The sequence below is a fragment of the Salvelinus alpinus genome, chromosome 11 (assembly GCF_045679555.1).
Source record: "Salvelinus alpinus chromosome 11, SLU_Salpinus.1, whole genome shotgun sequence".
Lineage (NCBI taxonomy): Eukaryota > Metazoa > Chordata > Actinopteri > Salmoniformes > Salmonidae > Salvelinus > Salvelinus alpinus.
Window position 1 is genome coordinate 58,846,539 of NC_092096.1, and position 26,326 is coordinate 58,872,864.

At 40.2% G+C, this 26,326-nt stretch overlaps 2 protein-coding genes across 12 annotated transcripts; both read right to left on the bottom strand.

Annotated features, from left to right (window-relative positions):
• Positions 1-6: 6 nt before the first annotated feature.
• On the bottom strand, positions 7-8,465 carry LOC139534560 (uncharacterized). Of its 4 annotated transcripts, XM_071333779.1 has the most exons (8): positions 8,135-8,465; positions 7,917-8,030; positions 4,029-6,038; positions 3,576-3,739; positions 3,274-3,494; positions 2,809-2,938; positions 542-639; positions 7-455 (listed from the first exon to the last, which is right to left on the bottom strand). In XM_071333779.1, the coding sequence occupies exons 3-8, from the start codon at positions 6,004-6,006 to the stop codon at positions 335-337; spliced, it is 2,712 nt and encodes a 903-aa protein (XP_071189880.1). In that variant the 5' UTR covers positions 6,007-6,038; positions 7,917-8,030; positions 8,135-8,465; the 3' UTR covers positions 7-334. The 4 variants fall into 4 exon arrangements, with proteins under 4 accessions (XP_071189880.1, XP_071189882.1, XP_071189879.1 ...); XM_071333781.1 differs by having other exon boundaries at positions 4,029-4,099; positions 7,917-8,465; XM_071333778.1 differs by having other exon boundaries at positions 7,917-8,465.
• A 6,633-nt stretch (positions 8,466-15,098) lies between these two features.
• On the bottom strand, positions 15,099-22,393 carry LOC139534559 (uncharacterized). Of its 8 annotated transcripts, none has more exons than XM_071333775.1 (7): positions 21,588-22,393; positions 19,073-19,225; positions 16,905-17,065; positions 16,595-16,827; positions 15,925-16,054; positions 15,672-15,769; positions 15,099-15,588 (listed from the first exon to the last, which is right to left on the bottom strand). In XM_071333775.1, the coding sequence occupies exons 2-7, from the start codon at positions 19,191-19,193 to the stop codon at positions 15,450-15,452; spliced, it is 882 nt and encodes a 293-aa protein (XP_071189876.1). In that variant the 5' UTR covers positions 19,194-19,225; positions 21,588-22,393; the 3' UTR covers positions 15,099-15,449. The 8 variants fall into 8 exon arrangements, with proteins under 8 accessions (XP_071189876.1, XP_071189871.1, XP_071189872.1 ...); XM_071333770.1 differs by having other exon boundaries at positions 17,225-19,225; XM_071333771.1 differs by lacking the exon at positions 21,588-22,393 and adding an exon at positions 21,121-21,488 and having other exon boundaries at positions 17,225-19,225.
• Positions 22,394-26,326: the final 3,933 nt, after the last annotated feature.

Genomic DNA, 26,326 nt, shown 5'->3' on the forward strand with positions numbered 1-26,326 from the left:
TTAAAAAAAACTACTGTATGAACAATAAAGTTGACAAGTCATTGCTATCATATCAATGCTTTGTGTAATAAGTAAACAAATAGCCTGATGAAGATTTCACAAGGTTATAATTTACATTCAAATCCCCCATAATAGGTATGCTACAACCATGTAATCTTGGTTTGTAAAAATCATATGTATATTAGGTCTATCAGTGAAAATGTAGAATATAAAATGTCCTTAACACAGATCACTGGCTCTAGTTACAAAGAGTCTTGAGTATGACATTAGTTCATATTTCATCAGTTTAAAATGACAGACAGTTTACATTTCAGAATCATGAGCTTAGATCTCTCTAAAACATGTTTTTCAGACCAGGCCTTGAATTCCAGCCCCATTTCTTGGCCAACACGTAGACACATCCAAAGAGATCAGGGAACATCTTCATTAGGTCAACCGATTCTAAATCCTCAGCACTGCAGAAGGAGAAACAAACTCAGCCACCTTCAATGGTAAGACAGTGAAACGTTTTAGTACGTGGAAAAACATTAGTCTTACTTACTAGTGCTCATGGAGGTTGCGTATGAAACGTAGTAACCCCAACATGTTCTCAGGGTAGGGCTTTCTGCCATCCATCTTTTTCATCAATTCAGACGGCAGCTGTGAACACGAAACAACAAGGTATGGAAAGGGATGCTGGCAAATATTGACTCCAAAGCTTCCCACAGTGTCAAGTTTGGTTGGATGTCCTTTGGGTGGTGGACCATTCTTGATACACATAGGAAACTGTTGTGCCTGGCACCACTAAAATACTCTGTTTAAAGGCACTTATATACTACCGTTCAAGTTTGCGGCCACTTAGAAATGTCCTTGTTTTTGAAAGAAAAGCACATTTTTTGTCCATTAAAATAACGTCAAATTGATCAGAAATACAGTGTAGACATTGTTAATGTTGTAAATGACTATTGTAGCTGGAAACGGCAGATTTTTTATGGAATATCTACATAGGCGTACAGAGGCCCATTATCAGCAACCATCACTCCTGTGTTCCAATGGCACGTTGTGTTAGCTAATCCAAGTTGATCATTTTAAAAGGCTAATTGATCATTAGAAGACCCATTTGCAATTATGTTAGCACAGCTGAAAACTGTTCTGATTAAAGAAGCAATAAAAAAACTGGCCTTCTTTAGACTAGTTGATTATCTGGAGTATCAGCATTTGTGGATTTGATTACAGGCTCAAAATGGCCAGAAACAAAGAACTTTCTTCTGAAACTCTTCCGTCTATTCTTGTTCTGAGAAATGAAGGCTATTCCACGTGAGAAATTGCCAAGAAACGGAAGATCTCGTACAGCGCTGTGTACTACTCCCTTCACAGAACAGCGCAAACTGACTCTAACCAGAATAGAAAGAGGAGTGGGAGGCCCCGGTGCACAACTGAGCAAGAGGACAAGTACATCAGTGTTTAGTTTGAGAAACAGATGCCTCAAAAGTCCTCAACTGGCAGCTTCATTAAATAGTACCCGCAAAACACCAGTCTCAACGTCAACAGTGAAGAGGCGACTCCAGGATGCTGGCCTTCTAGGCAGAGTTCCTCTGTCCAGTGTCTGTGTTCTTTTGCCCATCTTAATCTTTTATTTTTATTGGCCAGTCTGAGATAAGGCTTTTTCTTTGCAACTCTGCCTAGAAGGCCAGCATCCCAGAGTCTCCTCTTCCCTGTTGACTTTGAGACTGGTGTTTTGCAGATACTTTAAAAAACAAGGACATTTCAGTGACCCCAAACTTTTGAACGGTAGTGTATATTTTGTCACACATACACAATCCATGTCTCAATTATCTCAAGGCTTAAAAATCCATCTTTAACCTGTCTCCTCCCCTTCATCTACACTGATGAAAGTGGATTTAACAAGATACATCAGCAAGGGATCATAGCTTTCACCTGGTCAGTCTGTCATGGAAAGAGCAGGTGTTCATTATGTTTTGTACACTCAGTGTAAATGTACAGGTAAGTACACTGAACAAAAATATAAACACAACATGTAAAGCTTTGGTCCCATGTTTCATGAGCTGAAATAAAAGATCCTAGAAATGTTTGATACGCACAAAAACCTTATTTCTCTCAAATTTTGTGCGCAAATTAATTTTTTCCCCTGTTAGTGAGCATTTCTCCTTTGCCAAGATAATCCAGCCACCTGACATGTGTGGCATATCAAGAAACTGATTATAACAGCATGATCATTACACAGGTGCACCTTATGCTGGGGACAATAAGAGGTCACTAAAATGTGCAGTTTTGTCACACAACACAATGCCACAGATGTCTCAAGATTTGAGGGAGAGTGCAATTGATATTCTGACTGCAGGAATGTCCACCAGAGCTGTTGCCGGAGAATTGAATGTTAATTTCTCTACCATAAGCCGCTTCCAACATTGTTTTAGAGAATTTGGCAGTACGTCCAACTGGCCTCACAACCGCAGACCACGTGTATGGCGTCGTGTGGGCGAGCGGTTTGCCAAGCATTGGGGTTATTGTATGGGCAGGCATAAGCTACGGACACCTAACACAATTGCATTTTATCGATGGCAATTTAAATGCACAAAAATACCATGACGAGATCCGGAGGCCCATTTTTCTTAAAGGTATCTCTGACCAACAGATGTATATCTGTATTCCCAGTCATGTGAAATCCATAGATTAGGGTTTAATTCATTTATTTCAGTTGACTGATTTCCTCATATGAACTATAACTCAGTAAAATCATTGAAATGGTTGCATGTTGTGTTTATATTTTTGTTCAGTGTCAATTTAATAAAATGACCCATGGCTCACCTTGGATTTCCACTGACAGAAGGTTCTCTCCATGGCACTTTGTTTCAGAGCTTCTAGAAGTTTTGGGTCAGCATCACTATACTTCCCGACCTCCTTCTCATTCCCAATTCTTCTCAAGTACTCAACTCTCCTGAAAGACAACAGTGTGCAGTACAAAATGTCTAGTCAATACATACATGTTGCATATTTTATATACTTGGGCATTGGCTCTTCTTGTGCTCAAGCTAAAGCATCCTAGCAAGCATGTTAACAAGTTATCCATGTTTATCTGTGTGATAAGTTCTCATGGTCAGTATTTGCAGACATAGTTCCATCTAGAAATGTAAGAGTGGTTACATTTCTCCAGCTGCATCCCTCAGCAGTTTACTATAAAAACTGCCAGATGAACTCTTCATTTTAGCTTGAATCCCAGAATGCCCCTTTAACCAAACCTTATGATTGACTCGTATTAGCAGTTCTTCTTACCTCTCCTCGTCCCAGAAGTACGGGTGATCCAAGGTCTCCTCCACAGTAGGTCTCTTTTTTGGGTCTTCGTTGATCATCCACTCAATGAGGTCCTTTGCAACCTCATCTACAACGTTATCCAGATTGTACTGCCCATCCAGAATGTTGCTCTCACATCGAGGACCTCTGCCAAAGGGGTGGTGTCCACCAGAGAGGATGTAATATGTCAACATCCCAACCACCTGGAAATGACAGTAAGCAATTCAACAATTAGAAAACATGATGGAAACCAAGATATGGTTACCTATTTTCATTACACAAACCTGAATATCAGTGCTCCGCTTATATCTGATATCGCTGTCTTCATCCAAAGTTTCCCTGGCCATCCAGCATTTTGTTCCGGCACTTCTTGTGTTTACAGTTGTTTGTTCCGTGGTCAATTGTCGACTTATACCAAAATCCGCTAATCTTGCCCTGCCGGTAACATCTGTTCAGAAAACCATGCTAACAGTTTAATAATGACGTGTGGTTTAAAAACATCAGAATTATCATTATTGTTAAATTATAGAACAACATCGTTGTATATTATATTTTATTCCAATGATCAGTGCCGTTTAAAACGGACATTGAATGTATATTCAAAATAAAGTACATATGACAACATATTCTCCTCAATGCTTTTCACATTACTCCCTGATTGATGCTCATTGGTTTGTGTCTTCTGCTGTCTCTGCAAACAGGAGGTTAAGTCAAGACATAATAAAATGTGGTCTTACCTATCAAAACATTCTGGGGTTTGATATCCCTGTGGAGTATGTTGGCGTCTTTTCTGTGAAGCACTCCTAGACTAGAGAGAACATCATGTACAATTTCCTTCAGAACATGAGGGTTGTCCTTTGGTAAGTGGTCTTTGATGTATTCATCCAAGGTGTATTCGCACAGCTGAAGAACAAGGTAGCCAAAGATTGTATCCTCGGCAAAGTCAACATATCTTACAATGTAGGGATTATCAAGTTTAGGAAGACGTAGAAATTCCTCCTCAGTCTTGAGAACTTGATAGTTTATTCGGGTCATTCTCTTAACTGCTACTTCAGTGCCATCATCCCTCAGGCCCAAGAAGACCTCAGTTCCATCACTTCCCTTTGCTATGCGAAAGTAATTATCATCATGTATAAGAGTGAGGTTTCCTACTTTATAAACTTTACTTTCATCCATGTTGGCAAGCTTCTCTAACTGTGTCTCCCACCGCTTGCTGACTTTGTGCCATTTGCGCTGTAATGGTGACGTGTCAGTGGTGGGGTGGAACGGCTTCACACTTGAACACTCATCAAGGCCAGATTCCTCAACAGGAGTAGATGAAGTATTGAAGGCTAAACATGTATTATTTTCTTGTGTGTCTGTCTCTTCTTTTGGTAAGTCTTGCTTTTCTGCCTTTCTCCTCTTCTTCTTCTTCTTCTTCTTGGTTTCTGACAAATGACTGTCTTTTGAATCTTCACTTGCTGACTTGGAGACTGAATGTTGTATGTCTAAGGACATGTTTAGATCTCTCAGCTTTACTTTCAGGTTTTCATCCCTTCCCCAGTTAAGTAGTCCTTCAGGTACCGGAGTCAGTCCCAGAGAGCTGATGTAACCAGGAACACAACTAAATGTGTAAAGATCTGCTAGCAAGGCATAGGCAAACATCTTCAAATCAGAGGAATAACCCTCTCTCTGTGTGCATGGGACAATGTGCTTGCATATTTTCTCAAGGTCAGAGTTGCTCCAACGACCCTTGTCTTTTGTCTTCTGTGTGATGCCATAGAGTATAACAACGATCAATGGCATGTGATAATCTTCTGTTTTACAGGAAAGCAGTTTCACTAACTCAGGAATTAGGGTAAGTGACACCTCATTAGGTATTTCCTTCATGGCGCAAACAACTCCATCTAAGCATTTCAATGCACCTGTCATAAATTCCAGAGGAACTGTGGACAGACGTCTGCTTACATCTTCAACATAGTAATCTAGTTTCTTGGAGTCGTTCAACCATGTAATGGCTGTCTGGGGGTATTTTTCTGCATATGGACCTTCAATGTTAAAGCACATGTCAATCAGAGTGAGGTGGGTTTGGGGGCTCACCTGTAGAAGGTTCTGGCCAAAGCGTCTGAATACTTCTGTTGGGGATGTTTGTTTTATTGCTTGAACAAAATTTAAAAAAAGCTTGATTTTGGAAAAGAACTCACTCTCTTTAGCAACGTTTTCAATTATTGTGGCCAATTTCAGATCAATTGCAGGATATATGCCATGATTTTGCCACATTACTGCTCCAGATTCGAGCAACTTCTTCACAATATCCTCTCTGTCATGTGCTAATTGAATTGGAGAGAACTTTGGTTTTACAGGTAGGCCTATGTCTACTCGACCATTTGGATCTGCCTTTGCTTCCAGTAATGTTGTCACTATATTCACTGGAACTTTTTGCAGTCCAGCATAATGCAGCGGCGCTAAAAATATAGTTGATGGTTTGTTGGGGTCAGCACCTTTTCCCAGAAGAAATGTACAAATCTCCTGATTTGCAAATGCAACAGCAGCAATTAAAGGGGTTACTTCATCTTGTAACTCAACACAAGGGTACAATGCATTGATGTCCTTGCCTCTAATCAATTTCTTCAGCCTCTCCTGATTATTATTAATAATGCACTTTATAATAGGATCTGTTGGCTCTGAGATAACCAGTTTGGCCAGGAGTTCTTGAAAATCAATCTTGTGTTCCATAACTCCTGACAACTTTATCTACGCAGGGACATCTGAGGAAGAAAAGCAAGGTGGTGAGTATAGTTTAACTTTTTAATGAAATAAAACAAATAATTAATGGGGCTTATAGTAGGCCTAACTGTTTATTACTTTATCTAATCTACACTTCTACAGAACAAAAATATAAACGCAACAATTTTAAAATGAGCCTCAGGATCATTTAAAATGCAATTGTGTTTGTTATCCCTAGCTTATGCTTGCTGATACCATAACCCCACCGCCACCATGGAGCACATTGTTCAAAGTTGACATCAGTAAACCGCTCGGCCACGCGACACCATACACGTGGTCTGCGGTTGTGAGACCTTATGGTAAAGAAATTAACATTAAATTCTCTGGCAACAGCTCTGGTGGACATTTCTGCAGTCACCATATCAATTGCATGCTCCCTCAAAACTTGAGACATCTGTGGCACTGTGTTGTTGGACAAAACTGCACATTTTAGAGTTACCTTTAATTGTCCCCAGCACAAGGTGGACATGTGTAATGATCATGCTGTTTAATAAGCTTCTTGATATGCCACACCTGTCAGGTGGATGGATTGTCTTGGCAAAGGAAAAATATTCACTTAACAGGGATGTAGAAAATTGAGAAAAATAAGCTTTTTATGTGTATGGAACATTTCTGGGATATTTTATTTCAGCTCATGAATCCAACACTTTATATGTTGAGTTTCTATAACCCAAAGGGGTTTTATTGCGTGATTCATATATGGCATCCTAAAAGGTTCTTTATAAATTGAGTGGTTTGAGCCCCGAATGTTGATTGGCTGACAGCCGTGGTGTATGACAAGACATTTATTTTTACTGCTCTAATTACGTTGGTAACCAGTTGATAATAGCAATAAGGCACCTCTGGGGTTTGTGGTATATGGCCAATATACCACGGCTAAGAGCTGTATCCAGGCACTCCGTGTTTAGTCCTGCTTAAGAATAGCCCTTAGCCTTGGTATATTGGCCATATACCACACCCCCTCGGGCCTTATTGTTTAATTATAAACTATGTGGTTCATGCACTGAATGCTGATTGGCTGACAACCGTAGTATATCAGACAGTATACGACAGGTAAACATTTATTTTTACTGCTCTAATTACTTTGGTAACCAGTTTATAAGACACCTCAGAGGTTTGTGGTATATGTTCAATATACCACGGCTATGGGCTGTATCCAGGCACTTGGCGTTGCATCATGAAAGAACAGGTTTGCAAAGAACAGCCCTTAGCCGTGGTATACCAGTTTATACATATAGAACCATTTTCTAGGCTATATAATATAAACAAAATTAAGAGTGTACTGTACAGTAAAATCGGGTGGAGTCTGCCACAGTGGACGTGTCATAATACCCATAAAAACACTAAAATGGTTCTAATGGTTTTCCCGCCATTAATTTTTCACGTTGTGAATTTTACAAAAAAAAATAGTTTGGTGTAGGCTTACCTTGGCGTGACGTTTTGATAGCCGTGTATTCGCCTCATGTACTCAAACATTTCCAATGTTAATTATCAATAAAAGTTACCTTGTCCGAGAGATTTATGCGGTTATCCAAATGTCACGCAACGGTAAGCCTACACGAAACCCAGACCTGGGATTGTATAACTAACCCTACTTCATAATAAGATTGCAAAATGAATGGTGAAAAAACATGGTATGACTGGACTGTGGTACTCAATAAAACATGCCGTTTGACAGCTCTGATGCACACCTACTAAAGGTGTGGTCGTTTACCCGACGAAAGTACTATTGAGAGACTTTTGGAAAAACTTATTTTAATAGTTTTAAATGCGAAGGATTTGTAGTCTCCACTAACATAACTCGGAAAGAGCAACATTCACTGGACTAATAGCCTCAAATCAATTTAAAAAGTACATACCTCTAAGAGTTAAGAGAAACTGAAGCGCACAGTGCCCGCTCTACTGATGTGGAGGAAACATTGGCTGTGTTCGAGAGCATCAAAACGACTGCAGGCGACTGTCGACTGACTGATCTACAAATCACCTTGCATCATAAGTAACGACTCATTCTTATTTACTAAAAAGTCAGTCACAATGTACCCATGATACATTTTGCTTTTGACTCTTGAACACATACATGGTTGAAAGGCTCATTTGACAAAAGCTGTATCCCTTCTAGCCATGACCCTCGAACACGGCCATTAATAACTGTTCTTCCTGAAATGAGAGAGGAAGAACAGAACAATGAGACAGATATTTCACCGGATGTAAAAATGTGAAGCTTTCGCTTGGCGTTTCCACTCACTACCAAATATTGTAGTAAGAGCCCAGGGGCCAGCAGTGGGAGAAGATGGGTTTTGGCCGACATTCAGTACAGTTTTCTGTTCCCAAAACTATGTTATGAACAAGGTGGACTACGTTTTGTAGACTTTAACCTTTGCTAAGGTTGTAAAAATGTGCGTTTAGAAGGAATGTGTTGATAAAACAAGTTTACTGGAGAACAGAGACGAAGTAGAGACTCTGGACAGGGTGGATTAGGTTTAATTAAAAGCAATTTATTCAGAGGTAAAAATATCTGAAATAGCGTGCACGGACCCTTTCATCAAGCTCAAATGGAACTCTCTGAAAGAAGCCCAGATAACAGAGTGCATATACATTTTATACAGTACAGAAAGTAGGTTGAGTCTGGAAGTTCTGGTCCTCTGGTTGGTTCTGATGAGTTGGGCGAGGTCTCCTTCAGGCCAGTATCACTGTCCCATTGGCTCTGAGTAGAGTTCTTTGTCTTCAGAAATGTTCAGCTAAAACAGGAGATTAGGTGTGTGCGTAGATGTTCCTATTTTGACATTTCTGTGTGTCTCTGTAAAATGTTCAGACTGAAGAGGAGTTTTTGTGTGTGCGTAGATGTTCCTGTCTTATCTGTGTTTATGAAAGGTTTACGTCAGCCCTCTGTCCTTGGGTAAGTGTGTGTCTCAGTTTCTCGTGATCTGCAGTACCAGGCACCCCTTTTCTTATCAGTCTTTATGAAAAGGCCTGTGACAGCCATCTGTCTCTGGGTGTGTGTGGGTCTCAGTTTCTCGTGATATGCAGTACCAGGCACCCCTTTTCTTATCAGTCTTTATGAAAAGGCCTGTGACAGCCATCTGTCTCTGGGTGTGTGTGGGTCTCCGTATCTGCTATGAGTTTGTGAGAAACCCTGTTTGGAAAGAAGTTAGTTATAACAATGTATTAGCAAATATGCTTGTGTTATAATAAATTATATTTATTACAAATGCAAAGGTGAATTGAGTTTATTGCACACGTGAACTCTGAGTAAGCGTTCCCTAACGGAAATATGCAAATATGCCAAAACGGGCTAATAGGATCCCGCAAGCTCATGCTTGACTCTTATTTTATTTAACTTGAAGCGCCCTCCTTTGATCTGTGTGCATGGAGTCGGTTTTTGGCGAAGCAGCAGACTCTTTTTGTTGCGTTCCACCCAGAGAGGAAGTCCACTGGGAGGCATGGGAGGGGTCGAGGCACTCTTTTTGACTAGCTAGCGACAATATTTGAACTTCCGGATCCGGTGTGATACGTCTGTTAATATGCTAGATTATCAGATTGTCTGATCTTCTATGCTTTACGATAGTACTTTTTTAGCCACAGAAGCAAACATATTAATTGCAACTGCTAGAGCTTGAACAGCAAGAGTTTGAACTGATATTACTCGGAAGAAAAAAAAATGATCATGCGAAATTCGTCCACTGAAGACTACAAGACCATACTGTACACGTCTCTTGTCCAACATATGCTTAACTCCATTGACGAGAAAATACATTTAATACTTGTGTGTCAGTTGTCAGATATCCCGATTTGCGTCTCGCACGAGAGAACTCACAGCATGCCCGTAACACTGAACCCAAACCGGTTGCGCGCGTGCGCCATCGTGAGCTATCCGGCATACATTTATTCCCCCCCCACACCAAACGCGATCACAACACGCTGGTTAAAATATCAAAACAACTTTGAACCAATTACATTAATTTGGGGACAGGTCGAAAAGCATTAAACATGTATGGCTAGTTAGCACTTGCTAGCTAACGATAATTTGTCCTATTTAGCTAGCTTGCTGTTGCTAGCTAATTTGTCCTGGGATAAACATTGAGTTGTTATTTTACCTGAAATGCACAAGGACCTCTACTCCGACAATTAATCCACACAAAACGGTCAACTGAATTGTTTCTAGTCACCTCTCCTTCCAGGCTGTTTAACTTATGGTGAACGCATCTAAGCTTTCATTGTATTACCACAACTACCGGCAAAACAGTTCGTCTTTCAATCACTCACGTGGGTATAACCAATGAGGAGATGGCACGTGGGTACCTGCTTCTATAAACCAATGAGGAGATGGGAGAGGCAGGATTTGCAGCGCGATCTGCATCAGAAATAGGAATGAGTTATTTTTAGCCCTTGGATTCGCAGATGCTCGTTGGCGCGTGCGAGCAGTTGAATAACATGGATTTCTACATTTATTTTGTGACGCTCGCACACGCGACTTGTCCGGTCTGGTTGTGCTGCAGAAAGGCTGTCTGTGACCCTTCGGTTCCTGGTGAGTGGCAGCACAGAGCAAAGTACCGCAACGAATTACCCAGATGCAGACAGTGTCGAAGTAACAAAAGTTTATTACTAGAACAGCGGGAAGGCAAAACGACAAGTCAAGGCCAGGCAGTGGTCAGTAATCCAGATCAGAGTCCAAAAGGTACAGAATGGCAGGCAGTCTCAGGGTCAGGCAGAGGTCAATAATCCAGTGTGGTAGAGCAAGGTACAGAACAGCAGGCAGGCTTGGTGTCAGGACAGGCAGAATGGTCAAAACTGTACTATAGAAAAGACAGGAGCAAGGGGGGGAAACCCACTGGTAGCCTTGATGAACAACACAAACTGACACAGAGAACACAGGTATAAATACATGGGATAATGAGGGGAGATGGGACACACCTGGTGGGGGGTGGAGACAAGCACAAAGACAGGTGAAACAGATCAGGGTGTGACAGAAAGAGGTTAAGCTACGCATGACTAAGTCGCTTAAAAGTGTCTGCTTAATGGCGTGTATTATCATACAGTATATTATTCGAGAATATTATATGTGGACTATGTCTTTATAATATTGATACGGTCATGGGTCACGTGCGTGATCGTGTTTATAACTGACTTTATCTGGCTTGTTAGTCAGTTGAATATCTGGTTAAATAGTGAAACAACATGTTGTGCTCGCCTTGGCTCTGTCACGGTGGAACTGTATCCCGCAGCGCTGGAGCAAGAGCGCCCACTGTCTTGTACCACCACATCTGTACAATAAACCGGAGATTCGTGCTAGTTTTTATCTGTTTTTGTGTGCTTCTTTGGGGGACTGCACTGCTAAAAGCAATGTCTGCTATGGAGCGGAGCCTGGTGCAAGGGATGATGAGGAGGCCATTGTTAGAGGAGTGCAGTGAGCAGGTCGGAATGTAGGGGTGCAGATGGTCAGTAAGGTATGTTTAGCGCCAGTCCATTCAGTGCTTTGTAGGTGAGCATGAACAGTTTGAAGGTGATCCTGTATTGTTCAAGTAAGCCAATAGCTCACGATACTTTCACCACGACAATATCTTCTGTTATAGTTGACATCAGTATACAATATTGTCATCTCAGGTGACCTGACAACCCACAGTGGCAGGTTGGGGAGTTTAGAGGAGGAAATTCCAGAAGATGATTGAAGAGCTCAGGTAGTCAAGGGATAAAGGACAGATGACTGAAGACATTAGGGCTAGAAGAGTGGATGACCATATAAAGCAATTTAAAGCCCAGCTCAGAGTAACAGACATTAGGATGGCAGCCTAACACTATATTTTAGCCCACACCTTTTAGCCTCTAATTTGTAGTTTCGAAGTGTTTCATATGTTGTTTATTGGACCCTTATTAGGTATCACTTAAATTAGATTTCAGCAACCCTCCAGTCGTTTCAACCAGCAACCCTGCAGCTATTGGCTCTTACTTAAAAGCAGCAAATTAGTGCCTGATAAGTGTGGGTTAAATGTGTTTCTGTTTTAGAACCTCACATAGGGTAAGATAAGAAGTTTGAAGAAGAGAGAGGTTAATATAGGTTCAGAGATGACTTAAACAGAATGAATGTGTTACAGAAAATATAATCAGTCATTTGTTTTCAGTAGAAAAAGTGTTAAATTGACTTTCTTATAAATGTAATGTTTGGTTTCTCATGTAGTTTAATAAATGTTTTTCTTGTTAAGTTGTCTGATTTGGAGGATCTGGGGGTGGATGCTGTTGTCCTCATCTTGAAGAAATATGGAGGACAAAAGGAGGTGCAGCACCTGGCCACTAGTGGAGCGCAACAGGTTGGCATGGCAACTGGAGTTGTCAGAGAATTTGGCTTTTCCTTTGCATACCTATAATAATAATAATTAGGTGGGTGCTTATACTTGTCCTATATTATGTCAAGTGTCATTCTGCACCATGTTATTTTAAATGGCATAGGTGTAAACACAACTGGACCACAGGAGGGTGGGAGGAACCGAGCAGATCTAGTTCAGGAGGTTAAAGACCTCTTCAATTCTAAATGTAGTATGTTTAAAGTGTTTCCGTTCTCACAATAGCAAACAGCAGATACATTTAGTCACATTAGTAGATTACAGATAAAATGTAAATTTTTTGTTAAGTGTTACCTGTAATGTAGTATGTAACATTTGATGTTTATATATATATATATGTACTGTATGTACAGTGCCTTTGGAAAGTATTCAGACTTTTCTGAATACTTGACTTTTTCTACATTTTGTTACTTTACAGCCTTATTCTAAAATTGATTAAATGGTTCCCCCCCTCATCAATCTACACACAATACCCCATAATTACAAAGCAAAAACAGGTTTTTAGAAAATGTTGCTAATTTATTAAAAAAACATTTATATAATTATTCAGACCTTTTATTAGTACTTTGTGAAAGCACCTTTAGCAGCAATTATACATGAAGATGATATTGATGTTTTTTCCTCTCATCCCCTCCATCTCTCAGCAGGTACACTGTATTTGACAAACTACTAATCAAACACTGAAAAAAATACTAAAAAAAGAAAATGAGGCGGAATAATGCATAGAGCCTATTCAAATAATTATAGATTTTGTTCACGTTGTGTATAAGGTAACAATAGAAGTTATACTTAAAATGCAGTGCATATTACATTCAGGCATAATGTTATCATTTTACCTTTGTGATTGTGGACTACAGGAAAAAGAGGACCGAGCACGCCCCCATTCTCATCGACGGGCCTGCAGTTGAGCAGGTTGAGAGCTTCAAGTTCCTTGGTGTCCACATTACCAACAAACTAGAATGGTCCAAACACACCATGACAGTCGTGAATCGGGCACGACAAAACATATTCCCCGTTAGGAGACTGAAAAGATTTGGCATGGGTCCTCAGATCCTCAAAAGGTTCTACAGCTGCGCCATCGAGAGCATCCTGACTGGTTGCATCACTGCCTGGTATGGCAACTGCTCGGCCTCCGACCGCAAGACACTACAGGGGGTAGTGCGAACGGCCCAGTACATCACTGGGGCCAAGCTTCCTGCCATCCAGGACCTCCATACTAGGCGGTGTCAGAGGAAGGCCCTAAAAATTGTCAAAGACTCCAGCCATAATAGTCATAGACTGTTCTCTCTGCTACCACACGGCAAGCGGTACCGGAGCGCCAAGTCTAGGTCCAAGAGGCTTCTAAACAGCTTCTACCCCCAAGCCATAAGACTCCTGAACATCTAGTCAAATGGCTACCCAGACTATTCACATTGCCCCTCCCCTCTCCACTTTAATTAACTCCACCTACATGTACATACTACCTCAACTAACCGGTGTCCCCGCACAATGACTCTGTACCGGCACCCCCCTGTATATATATTGTTATTTTTACTGCTCCTCTTTAATTACTTGTTACTTTTATCTCTTATTCTTATCTGTATTTTTTTCAACTGCACTGTCGGTTAGGGGCTCGTAAGTAACCATTTCACTGTAAGTTAATACCTGTTTTATTCGGCACATGTGACTAATACAATTTTATTTGATACTATCACCTGAATTGATCCACATCAGCTTGGTTTGCAAAGTACTTTTCACCTCCCATGTTTTGCAGTGGATCATAAGCACCGCATCGCAGTGCAGCTGAACCAACAAAGCCCTACTGGCTACGCACCCAGTTTCATTGTTGCTGTAAAGAGATCCGTGGGGCAACATATACTTGGCATAGCATCATCCGGGTTAAGTAGTTTTTGGACCGCCAGGGATAATGCGGGATCCCAATAAACAAATAAAATGTAATAAAATGTCTGTCAGTCATGTATAGTACTCTACTGATAAATAACTATAACAGTGTTTGCTAATGACTAATGTAAATGTGAATGTTATAAAAGAGGGACACATCACAATTGATATCTTATGCTTTGATGTGTTTCTTGGGGGTGAAAAATCATTTAATAGGCCAAAACAATAACGTTGTCAGTGTCTGGGGCCAGACGGCGCAACATATTAAGTTCCCGACATAGCATGTCGACCACATTCACCTGAATGGTGTGATTGGTATGATTTCCATCTTTTAATGAGGTGATTGTCATCTAATCGGGTGGGATAAGGGACCTAAATGTAGTCACAGGTGACAGTAGATCTACTACCCTCTGTCAGAATTCCTGGTGACTCTGAAGTCTGTTTTTCATTGTGGTTGATCTGGTGCTGGATGTGTGGCTTATTGTGGCTTTATACCAGAAAGAGGTCAATGTTTTGTTCCTACTGCATACTAGTTTATTTACTCTACACCAGCAGCTGTTGCAGGTGGGCGGGAATGTCTGGGTGTGTCAAAAAAATGACAGTTCTATATTGCCTTTATTATATTGAGAGAGGTACATTAACATTTTATTGTGGTGTTCGATTAATATAAAACTTTTGATGATCATCACTACATTTGTAACCTTCACAGTTCTATCCACAAGAGGGCGTCACAGCTCCTCCATTGTATTACTCAATTCAGTGATATCAATTGTTTCAATGCACTCTTGGGCAGACCTCATTTTCATATCAAGCAAAACACAGATATAAAAAAACATGTCAATACTTTAATCCAGACATCCCTGACAAATCTCATACAGATCATTTATATTATTACAAATCCTATATACCTTAAGTGAAGACAGTTAAAAAAAGTAATCACTACATTTTATCAAAGCAGTACTGTATTTTTGTATGAACTCCCATAATATGTAGGCTATAACCATGTAAGATCATTATTTGTAAAAATCATATGGATATTAGATCTATCAGTGAAAATATAGAATATAAAATGTCCTCGAGACAGTTAAAATCATTGGCTCTACCTACAAAAAGTCAAGAGTATTACAATAGTTCCTATTTCATCAGTTCCAATGACAGACAGTTTACATTTCAGAATCATGAGCTTAGATCTCTCTGAAACACGTTTTTCAGACCAGGCCTTGAATTCCAGCCCCATTTCTTGGCCAACACGTAGACACATCCAAAGAGATCAGGGAACATCTTCATTAGGTCAACCGATTCTAAATCCTCAGCACTGCAGAAGGAGAAACAAACTCAGCCACCTTCAATGGTAAGACAGTGAAACGTTTTAGTACGGGGAAAAACAGTCTTACTTACTAGTGCTCATGGAGGTTGCGTATGAAACGTAGTAACCCCAACATGTTCTCAGGGTAGGGCTGTTTGCCATCCATCTTTTTCATCAATTCAGAGGGCAGCTGTGAACACAAAACAATCTGTAAATTGTGTAGCCTCTGAGCTTTCTACACTCTCTGCCAGGGGAGAGGGTATTCTCACTCTTTTGCATTAGTGTATACATGTTTTAATATACATGTACAGGTATATACATTTAATAAAATGACATCTGGCTCACCATGGATCTCCACTGACAGAAGGTTCTCTCCATGGCACTTTGTTTCAGAGCTTCTAGAAGTTTTTGGTCAGCAGCGCTATACTGCCCGACCTCCTTCTCATTCCCAATTCTTCTCAAGTACTCAACTCTCCTGAAAGACAACAGTATACAGTAAAAAATGTCTAGTCACACATTCATGTACTTTGTGTACTCATAGTTTAATGCATGTACATTAGCATCGTCTCTTATTTTGCCCAAGCTAGAGCATCGGAATAATATTAACTAATTATTTTCATTATGCATGTACAGTATTATCATTGCGTTATAATTGTGTCACTGTCAATCACTGTCACTGTTAATGGAAACCTGATCCTAAATGTTTTGTCCTTATCTCCTTATGTTTAGCTTTAGTTTGTGTGTTAAATGCAATGTATGAAATGTGGTGTGATATCCCTCCTAAATAGCTCGAGCTAATGTTCCTATCGACCCAGTAAGGCCAGTAGGCTACTCTATTGGTTGTAACTTATGAAAGTTGTATTGTTCATTTGTTTAGTTATTTAAACGTGTACATGACACTGCAACAAAATTTCCCCATGTGGACAATAAAGTCAGTAAAGTTCATTATTATTATTCATTATACAGGGTGCCATACTAACAAACAACTTTTCAAGTGACAAATAAGGATTTTCACCTATGTGGTTTCCAGAAGAGGGGATGATTCAGGGTCTCCTCCACTGTAGGTCTCTCATCGGGGACTTCATTGATCATCCACTCAATGAGGTCTTTTGTCACCTCGTCTGCCACATGTTCTAGTGTGTAAGTCCCCTTGATTATGTTTCGATTCTGTTCAAGTTCATCACCAAGTGGATCTTCAAAGGGGTGGTGTCCACCAGAAAGGATGTAGTATACCAACATCCCAGCCACCTGAAATTTCAACAATCATTCAGTCCATCGCTCTACAAACAGGAAATAATCTTTATTCTATCTTCACGTTGCTCCACCTGTATATCAGAACTCCTCTTATATCCAGAGCCTTGTTTGTCTAACGTCTCCTTGGCCATCCAGCATTTTGTTCCTGCAGGGATTGTGTATAGAGTTGTTTGTTCCACTGTCAATCTGCGACTTATGCCAAAATCTGCCAATTTTGCATTTCCATTGATATCTGTAAAGGATAAATAATATCATGCTTTTCATAAGTATAGATACTAGAAAATGACTTTAAGATACTGCATATGGATTTTTAACACATAATGATGAAAGCCATGTATTAGATTTAGTGGGAGTGAAAGGCTTAACTGTGCAATTCTATAGTATCTCTCACCTATCAAAACATTCTGAGGTTTGATATCCCGATGAAGGACTTTGGTAGTTGGACAATGAAGGACACTTAAACTGCGGAGCACCTCTTGAGTGATTTTCATCAGGGCATGAGTGTCGTCCTTGGACAGGTGTGTATTAATGTATTCATCCAGAGTGTATTCACAGAGCTGAAGAGCAAGATAACCAAAAAAACTGTCTTCCGCAAAGTCCATGTATCTCACAATACAGCTACTGTCAATCTCTGGAAGACGTAAAAATCCTTCCTCACTCTTGAGAAACTGATAGTTTGACCTGGTCATTCTCTTAACTGCCACTTCAGTGCCATCATCCCTCAGGCCCAAGAAGACCTCAGTTCCATCACTTCCCTTTGCTATGTAGAATTCTGCATCATCTACAATAGTGAGGTTTCCTACTCTATAAACTTTACTTTCATCAATGTTGGCAAGCTTCTCTAACTGTGTCTCCCACCGCCTGCTGACTTTGTGCCATTTGCGCTGTAATGGTGACGTGTCAGTGGTGGGGTGGACCGGCTTCACACTTGAACACTTATCATAGCCAGATTCCTCAACAGCAGTAGATGAAGTATTGAAGGCTAAACATGTATTATTTTCTTGTGTGCCTGTCTCTTTTTTTGGTAGGTCTTGCTTTTCTGCCGTTCTCCTCTTCATCATCTTCTTCTTCTTCTTCTTCTTCTTGGTTTCTGACAAATGACTGTCTTTTGAATCTTCACATGTTGACTTTGCGACAGAACGTTGTCTGTCTAAGGACATGTTTAGATCTCTCAGCTTTACTTTCAGGTTTTCATCACTTCCCCAGTTAAGTAGTCCTTCAGGTACCGGAGTCAGTCCCAGAGAGCTGAGGTAACCAGGAACACAACTAAATGTGTAAAGATCTGCTAGCAACGCATAGGCATACATCTTCAATTCATAGGGATAACCCTTCCTCTGTGTGCATGGGACAATGTGCTTGCATATTTTCTCAAGGTCAGAGTTACTCCAATGATGCTTGTCTTTTGTCTTCTGTGTGATGCCATAGAGCGTAACAATGATCAATGGCACGAGATAATCTTCTGTTTTACAGGAAAGCAGTTTCACTAACTCAGGAATTAGGGTAAGTGACACCTCATTAGGTATTTCCTTCATGGCGCAAACAACTCTATATAAGGATTTCAATGCACCTGCCCTAAATTTCAGAGGAACTGTGGACAGACGTCTGCTTACATCTTCAACATAGGAAACTAGTTTCTTGGAGTCGTTCAACCATTTAATGGCTTTCTGGAAGTATTCGTCTTCATTTGCACCTTCAATGTTAAAGCACATGTCAATCATAGTGAGGTGGGTTTGGGGGTTCTCCTCTAGTAAGTGAAGATCATAGTGCTTGAAAACATCTGTTGGGGATGTTTGTTTTATTGCTTGTGCAAAATGTAAAAAAAGCTTGATTTTGGAAAAGAACTCGCTCTCTTCAGCAAAGTTTCTAATTATTGTGGCCAATTTCTGATCAATTGCAGGATGGACGCCATGATTTAGCCACATTAAAGCTCCAGATTTGAGAAGCTCCTTCACAATATCCTCTCTGTCATGTGCTAATTGAAGTGGAAAGAATGGTTGTTCTGCTAGACCATTTGGATCTGCCTTTGCTTCCAGTAATGTTGTCACTATATTCACTGGAACGTTACGCAGTCCAGCATAATGCAGAGGTGCTAAATATCTCTTTGATGGTTTGTTGGGATCAGCACCTTTTCCCAGAAGAAATGTACAAATCTCCTGATTTGAAAATGCAACAGCAGCAATTAAAGGGGTTACTTCATCTTGTAACTCAACACAAGGGTACAATGCATTGATGTCCTTGCCTCTAATCAATTTCTTCAGCCTCTCCAGATTATTATTAATAATGCACTTTATAATAGGATCTGTTGGCTCTGAGATAACCAGTTTGGCCAGGAGTTCTTGAAAATCAATCTTGTGTTCCATAACTCCTGACGATTTTATCTACGCAGGGATATCTGAGGAAGAAAAGCAATGTGGTGAGTATAGTGAACTGTTCAATTAAAAAATACAAATAATTCTGGGACATATAGTAGGCCTGACCTTTTATTTTATATCTAATCTACACTTATACTGAACAAAAACATAAACGCAACAAATTTAAATGGGCCTCAGGATCTCGTCACAGTATCTCTGTGCATTCAAATTGCCATCGATAAAATGCAGTTGTTTGTTGTCCATAGCTTATGCTTGCCCATTCCATATCCACACCGCCACCATGGGGGACTCTGTTCACAAAGTTGACATCAGTAAACCGCGATATATGGTCTGATATTGCACAGCTGTCAGCCAATCAGCATTCAGGGTTTTAACCACACAGTTTATAAGGATCTTTATAAACTGGGTGATTCGAGCCCTGAATGCTGATTGGCTGACAGCCGTGGTATATCAGACCGTATACCACGGGTATGAAAAACATTAATTTTTTCTGCTCTAATTATGTTGGTAACCAGTTTATAATAGCAATAAGGCACCTCGTGGGTTTGTTAGATATGGCCAATATACCACGGATAAGGGCTGTGTCCAGGCACTCCACGTTGCGCATTAGAACAGCCCTTAACTGTGTAATATTGGCCATATACCACACCTCCTCGAGCATTGTTGCGTAAATATAGAACCCTTTTTTAGGCTCTCTTTTTTTCTAAGAGTGTACTTACTGTACATTGCAATTGGGTGGAGTTCATTAGGAGGATAATACATAAATAAAAAAACTCCTGTACTGTTTTCTCGAATAGTCTGCCACAGTGGAAGCGTCATAATACCTTAAAATCCCGGAAATGGTTCCAACGGTTTTTCGGCCATTCATTTTCACATTGCTTACGTTCCAAACACTTAAAAGACACACCCTATCCCCTCAGCCCACATATTAAATGGACACTTCTGATGACGTGTCATGACGTCTGACGAGTATACACTTGCCAGGCAAGAGAGGAAGGAAGTAGGTAAAAACACCACATTTTCTTACCTTACAAAAATAAATGTAACTGTATTTTAAGACAATTAAATACTCTACTAACAAAAAAAGCTGTTAGAATAATAAGTGTATGCATGTCCCTTAAGGTCCTTGTGTAATGTGATATTGTACCCCCTAGCCCAATTGTCATTTGTATATTATTTATATATACACTTGTGTTCCCACATTTACTTCCTGTATTGATTTGTTGTTAATAAATAAAAAAAATTAAGTAATGATTTGACTGCCCTTGCTCGGAAATTCCTCACTTGTTCATCCCGCGATGATTGTGTTTCCAGTCACCGGTAGCTTGCAGGTGCTTTATATGCGCTACAGTCAATTATGATTGCATGTCTACTTATATTAACTATATAATTATTAATATACGCCTACTGTATGATAGCTAGCAAAATAATTAGCTAACGTTAGCCTGCCTAGCTACTTCTGAAGAAGGAAATGTTTTTATTTCTACAATTTCCAAAAGCTAACCAAACAAAAAATGCATTACTTTTATGAGACGTGTGTGCATTAGTAGCACAATTTCTAACTTATTTACATTCGTTTTTACTTACACTTGTATGTTGACTTCATATCGACGTAGAGTTTTTAAGTTTTGGCGATACTTTTCTTCGCGGATATACAATCATCGCGAATTGAATTATGGGGCGTTTCAAGCCCCGATGTGAACATAAATGTACACTCGCAAACCCCATTAAAAAAACAGGGGCTTGCGTTGCAAACTTCCCTGCTTTGGCTAATCATTTGAACCGACGACAAATATAGCCGCGGGGACTCCCCCAAGGGCTGAGGGTTTAGGGCCGTCTACTTTCAGTTTGAAACACAACTGTTTGAATTTTACCAAAAAAAATCAAATTAATTGTGTGTTTGGTGTAGGCTTACCTTGGCGTGACGTTCTGATAAGCCGTGTATTCGCTTCAATTTACAACAACAACAAAAAATTGCTATGCTAAATATTTATTAAAAAGTTACCACGTCCGAGAGAGATTTGCGCGGTTATCGATGTGCCACCCCAGGGTAAGCCTACACGAAACACAGACCTTATATGAAGTAGTTTTAAAACCCCTGATGGAAAAATAAATTGTGAAAAAACGATTGGAACGATTTCCGGGTTTTATGAGTCATACTGTGGCACTCAATAAAACATGCAGTTTGACAGCTCTGGTGCATACCAACTAAATGTGTGGTGGTTTACCTGACTAAAGTACTGTTGACAGACTTTTGGGAAAAAAATAATTTTAATAGTTTCAAATACGGAGGATTTGTTGTTTCCACTAACATAACTTGGAAAGAGCAACATTCACTGGACTGTGCCATTAGCCTCAAAAATCTAATTAAAAAGTACATACCCCTTAGTTCTTTAGATGAGAAAGGCTGAAGTTAGTGCCCGCTCTACTGATGCGGAAATAACATCGGCCGCGTTCGAGAGCATCAAAGCGACTGTTGATTGACTGATCTACAAATCACCTTGCATCATACGTAACGACTCATTATTATTTGTTAAACAGTCAGTTACAATTTGCCTATAATACACGGCTAGAAGGTTAATTTGACAAAATCTATCACTTCTAAACATGACCCTCAAACACGGACATTAACGGTTCTTCTGTAAATCAGAGAAGATGTGGCGAAGCCCAAAAGCAGAGTTTGTAAACGCAGTGACGCAACATCGCGAGACTTTCGGGAACCCTTGCGAGGCGACGCACAATCGGCCCAGCGTCGTCCGGGTTAGGGGAAGGTTTAGCCGGTTACTTTTTATTTGAAAAATGTTATATATATGTTTTTATTAACAACAAATCAATACAGGAAGTACATGTGGGAACACAAGTATATATAAATAATATACAAAGGATTTTTTTTAATGTATTTTTTATTAACAACAAATCAATACCGGAAGTACATGTGGGAACACAAGTACATATAAATAATATACAAAGGACAATTGGGCTAGGGGATACAATATCACATTACACAAGGACCTTAAGGGACATACATACACTTACAATTCTAACAGCTTTTTTGTTAGTAGAGTATTTCATTGTCTTAAAATACAGTTCAATTTATTTTTGTAAGGTAAGAACATGTGGTGTTTTGTTTGTAAATTTACATTTGTGAATATGAAATTTGGTCAAAAGAATAATAAAATTAATTATATAAAAATGTTTCAGCTTATTTCTATCGTAGGTAAAGAATCCAAGCACTACATCTCTCCACAATAGTGTAAAATCTTCATAAATGTGTTCAATTATAAATCTACTGATGTCTTGCCACAGTTTTCTTACATGAACACAATGCCAAAAATGCCACTGTTTCTGGGTGGTCATTACAAAAGGAACAATTTGAGTTGATGTTTTCCTTAAACTTCTTCATATAGTGGTTGGCAGGATAATATTTATGAATAATTTTAAAGGAAACTTCCTTAATTTAGTTAACAAGTAGTTATGTGTGTGGCAACATCCAAACTTTTTTCCAACAGATATTATCAATAAATCCATTCCAATAAGGCATGACATAAGGTATAGATACAGCATCCTGCTGCAACAAGGTTCGTATCGCTCTGTTGTTGAATGGACCAAAAGAGAAACAAATCTTTCCCTGAGTCAACAGGGTCAATGGAAGGTAGGCTCTGAGGGTCAGGTCTTGACACGTTCCTGAATAATAAAGTAACACCTGAGGGAATGGCATCTAAAACAATTGCAAAATCTTTAGGTGTTACAGGGACCTTGTAAAGTGATAAGAATTCCTTATAACTAAGTAAAAATGAAGTAAAAGACCCTCTGTATTTACCAGTTGGCTCACCAATAGGATATTATTTCAGAACCAATATTCTAAAAACAAAGCATAAGCATAAGCTTAGCAACAGCTATTCTATCTCCACTTTCCTGCTGGGCCCTGAAGATTAAAAAAACGTAATGTCATACATGAAGATGAGATTGTTCTCGCTTCTCATCCACTCCATCTCTCAGCAGGAACACTGCATTTGACAAACTACATAGGACATACATCATTATTTGCATACGAAATTAACCAAACACCGCAAAAAAAGTACTGAAAATTAAAATGTCAAAAACTGTTTCCTACCTAGGTTAACACAGCATGTCAACCACATTCACCTGAATGGTGCGACTTCCACCTTTTGAGGTGATTGTCATCTAATCGGGTGGGATAAGGGACCACCTGGCGTCACAGGTGACAGTAGGTCCACTACCCTTTCAGAATTCCTGGTGACTGAGGTCTGTTTTTCTTTGTGGTTGAGCTGGTGCTGGACGTGTGGCTTATTGTGGCTTAATACCAGAACGAGGACAATATTTTGTTCCTACTGCATGCTATAGTTTTTTTACTCTACACCAGCAGCTGTTGCAGGTGGGCGGGAATGTCTGGGTGTGTCAAAATGACAGTTCTGTTGCTCTTCGATAGCCTTTATTATATGAGAGGTGCATTAAGATTTTAGGGTGGTTAATAAAAAATAAAAAACTGTTCATGATCAACACTACATTTGTAACCTTCAGTTCTCCACAAGAGCGTCACAATTGATATATCACTGCATTGATACATACAATTATGTTTCAATGCAGTCTTGGGCAGACCATTTTCATATCAAGCAAAACAGATATAAAAATAGGATGTTATTACTTTGATTCAGACATCCTTGATAAATCTCATACAGATGATTCATATTACAAATCCTGTATACCTTAACTGAAGACAGTAAAAAAGTTATCACTACCTTTATCAAAGCTTTGAGTACTGTATTTTCATATGAACTCCCATAATATGTAGGATATAACCATGTAAGATTTGTTAAAATCATATGGATATTAGATCAGTGAAAATATAGAATATGAAATGTTCTTGAGACAGTTAAGATCACTGTCTAGCTACAAAAGTATTACAGTATTACATTATTACAATAAGTCATACGACAGTTTACGTTTCAGAATCATGAGCTTAGATCTTTCTGAAACACGTTTTTCGGACCAGGCCTTTAATTCCAGCCCCGTTCCTTGGCCAACATCTAGACGCATCCAAAGAGATCAGGGAACATCTTCATTAGGTCAACCGATTCTAAATCCTCAGCACTGCAGAAAAAGAAACAAAACTCAGCCACCTGCAATGGTAAGACAGTGAAACTTTTAAGTACTGGGAAAAACATTAGTCTTACTTACTAGTGCTCATGGAGGTTGCGTATGAAGCGTAGGAACCCCAACATGTTCTCAGGGTAGGGCTTTGTACCATCGATCTTTTTCTTAAATTCAGAGGGCAGCTGTGAACACAAAACAATCTGTAAATTGTGTAGCCTCAGCTTTCTACAAACTGCCAGGGGAGAGGGTACTCTCACGCTTTTAATATATATTATATAAAATGACATCTGGTTCACCTTGGATCTCCACTGACAGGTTCTCTCCATAGCACTTCTAGAAGCTCTTGGTCAGCATCACGACACTTACCGACCTCTCATTCCCAACTCTCCTGAAAGACAATGTACAGTAGAAATGTCTAGTTATACATTCATATACTTTGTGTACTCAGTTTAATGCATGTACTTAAGCATTGTCTCTCATTTTACCCAAGTTAAAGCATCCTATGCATCTGAATATTATTAACTAATTATTTTCATTATGCATGTACAGTATTATCATTCTGTCACTGTCAGTCACTGTTACTGGAATCCTGATCCTAAATGTTGTCCTTATGTTTAGCTTTAGTTTGTGTGTTGAATGCAATGTATGAAATGTGGTTAATTATTATTACCCATTATACACAGTGTCATACTAATAAAACTTTTCAATTGACAAAAAATGATTTTCACCTCTGTGGTTTCCAGAAGGAGGGATGATTCAGGGTCTCCCTCCACTGTAGGTCTCGCATCAGGGTCTTAATTTTTCATCCACGCAATGTGATCCTCCAAGGTAGCCGAGTAAATCAGGATGTTGTCGATATACGCGACTACCTGGCGTCAGAGCATGTCCCGAAACACCTCGTTGACTAATGCCTGGAACACTCGTAGTGACCAGAAACTGTGCTAAAAACTGTCTTCCAGTCATCCCCCTCCCAGATGCAGATGAGATTGTATGTACTCCGCAGGTCGTTTTTGGTTTAAAAAAATATATAAAAAATAAAAATGGGCCCCGCGGAGCTCTTTGATGGCTGCCAGCACCAATGGGAGAGGGTAACGGTAGTTGGTGGGGATTTCATCGAGTCCTCTAATCTATACATGGGCGTAACCCTCCATCCTTGGCCACGAAGAATTATCCTGCCGACGCAGGAGAAGTGGACGTGCGGATGAAACCTAGTTGGAGCGCCTCATGGATGTACTCTTCCATGGCCTGGTTTTCAGCCACCGACAGAGGGTCGATACATTTGCGTGGGGGCGCAGTGAGTGGTTTGATGTGTCTGATGGTCCCGGAACCTAATTGCTGATTATCAAGGGCTTGAACCAGGAAAGGAGAGGAGAGCGGGTATGAGGTGACGTTGAGGCGGCAAGGGTCTGGTCATAAAGTTCCCCACAGCACAGGAATCCACTATCTGTAGAAACAGTACATGGACAGTCAAATAGTGTGATCGCCACCAAAAAGGGTTTGGCAGAAAGTGATGGAGGGGATACTCACACCTGCCCCAGGAGGATAGAGATCACGTGACCATCCCTCTACTCTTGTGGATCCCGAGTTGGGCCGTATCGGACACTGCAGAAGCCCTCGTTGACTACAATAGAGACAGAGCCCCAGCTATCGCCGTCTGCATTGCTCCGCCGCGGGGAGGCAAGTGGCCCCTACCTCCATGGGTTCAGGCTCTGATCCAAAGTGTTCACTGAGGGAGGGAGAGAGCCGATGCTCCCGAAGAAGGTTATCCAAATGGATGGCCACGCAATGAGTGCTTTCAAGCAGAGGTTGTCATCTCGGCAGGCCAGTTCCGTCTGAAACTCCTCGCACAGTCCAGCCGCTGGATGCTGCTACTGTCCAGAAGGTGAGCGCATGCTCGGCAGCCGTCTGGTCCTCCGTACTTGTCGGCACTAACTCTGCCCTTCGGTGGATGATCGAAGATACCTCTGAACCGAGCCTTGAACCCCTCATACGAATCCAGCTCCTCT

Bases quoted from the DNA above. Each gene is read 5' to 3' on its own strand.
- LOC139534560 (XM_071333779.1), bottom strand. From the start codon at position 6,006: ATGGAACACAAGATTGATTTTCAAGAACTCCTGGCCAAACTGGTTATC. The intron at 2,939-3,273 runs GTAAGAAGAACT...GTTGTCTTTCAG, and splicing joins TACTTCTGGGACGAGGAGAG to GAGAGTTGAGTACTTGAGAA. The intron at 640-2,808 runs GTGAGCCATGGG...TCGTGTTCACAG, and splicing joins TCTGTCAGTGGAAATCCAAG to CTGCCGTCTGAATTGATGAA.
- LOC139534559 (XM_071333770.1), bottom strand. From the start codon at position 19,193: ATGGAACACAAGATTGATTTTCAAGAACTCCTGGCCAAACTGGTTATC. The intron at 15,770-15,924 runs GTGAGCCAGATG...TTGTGTTCACAG, and splicing joins TCTGTCAGTGGAGATCCATG to CTGCCCTCTGAATTGATGAA. The intron at 15,589-15,671 runs GTAAGTAAGACT...CTCCTTCTGCAG, and splicing joins CGCAACCTCCATGAGCACTA to TGCTGAGGATTTAGAATCGG.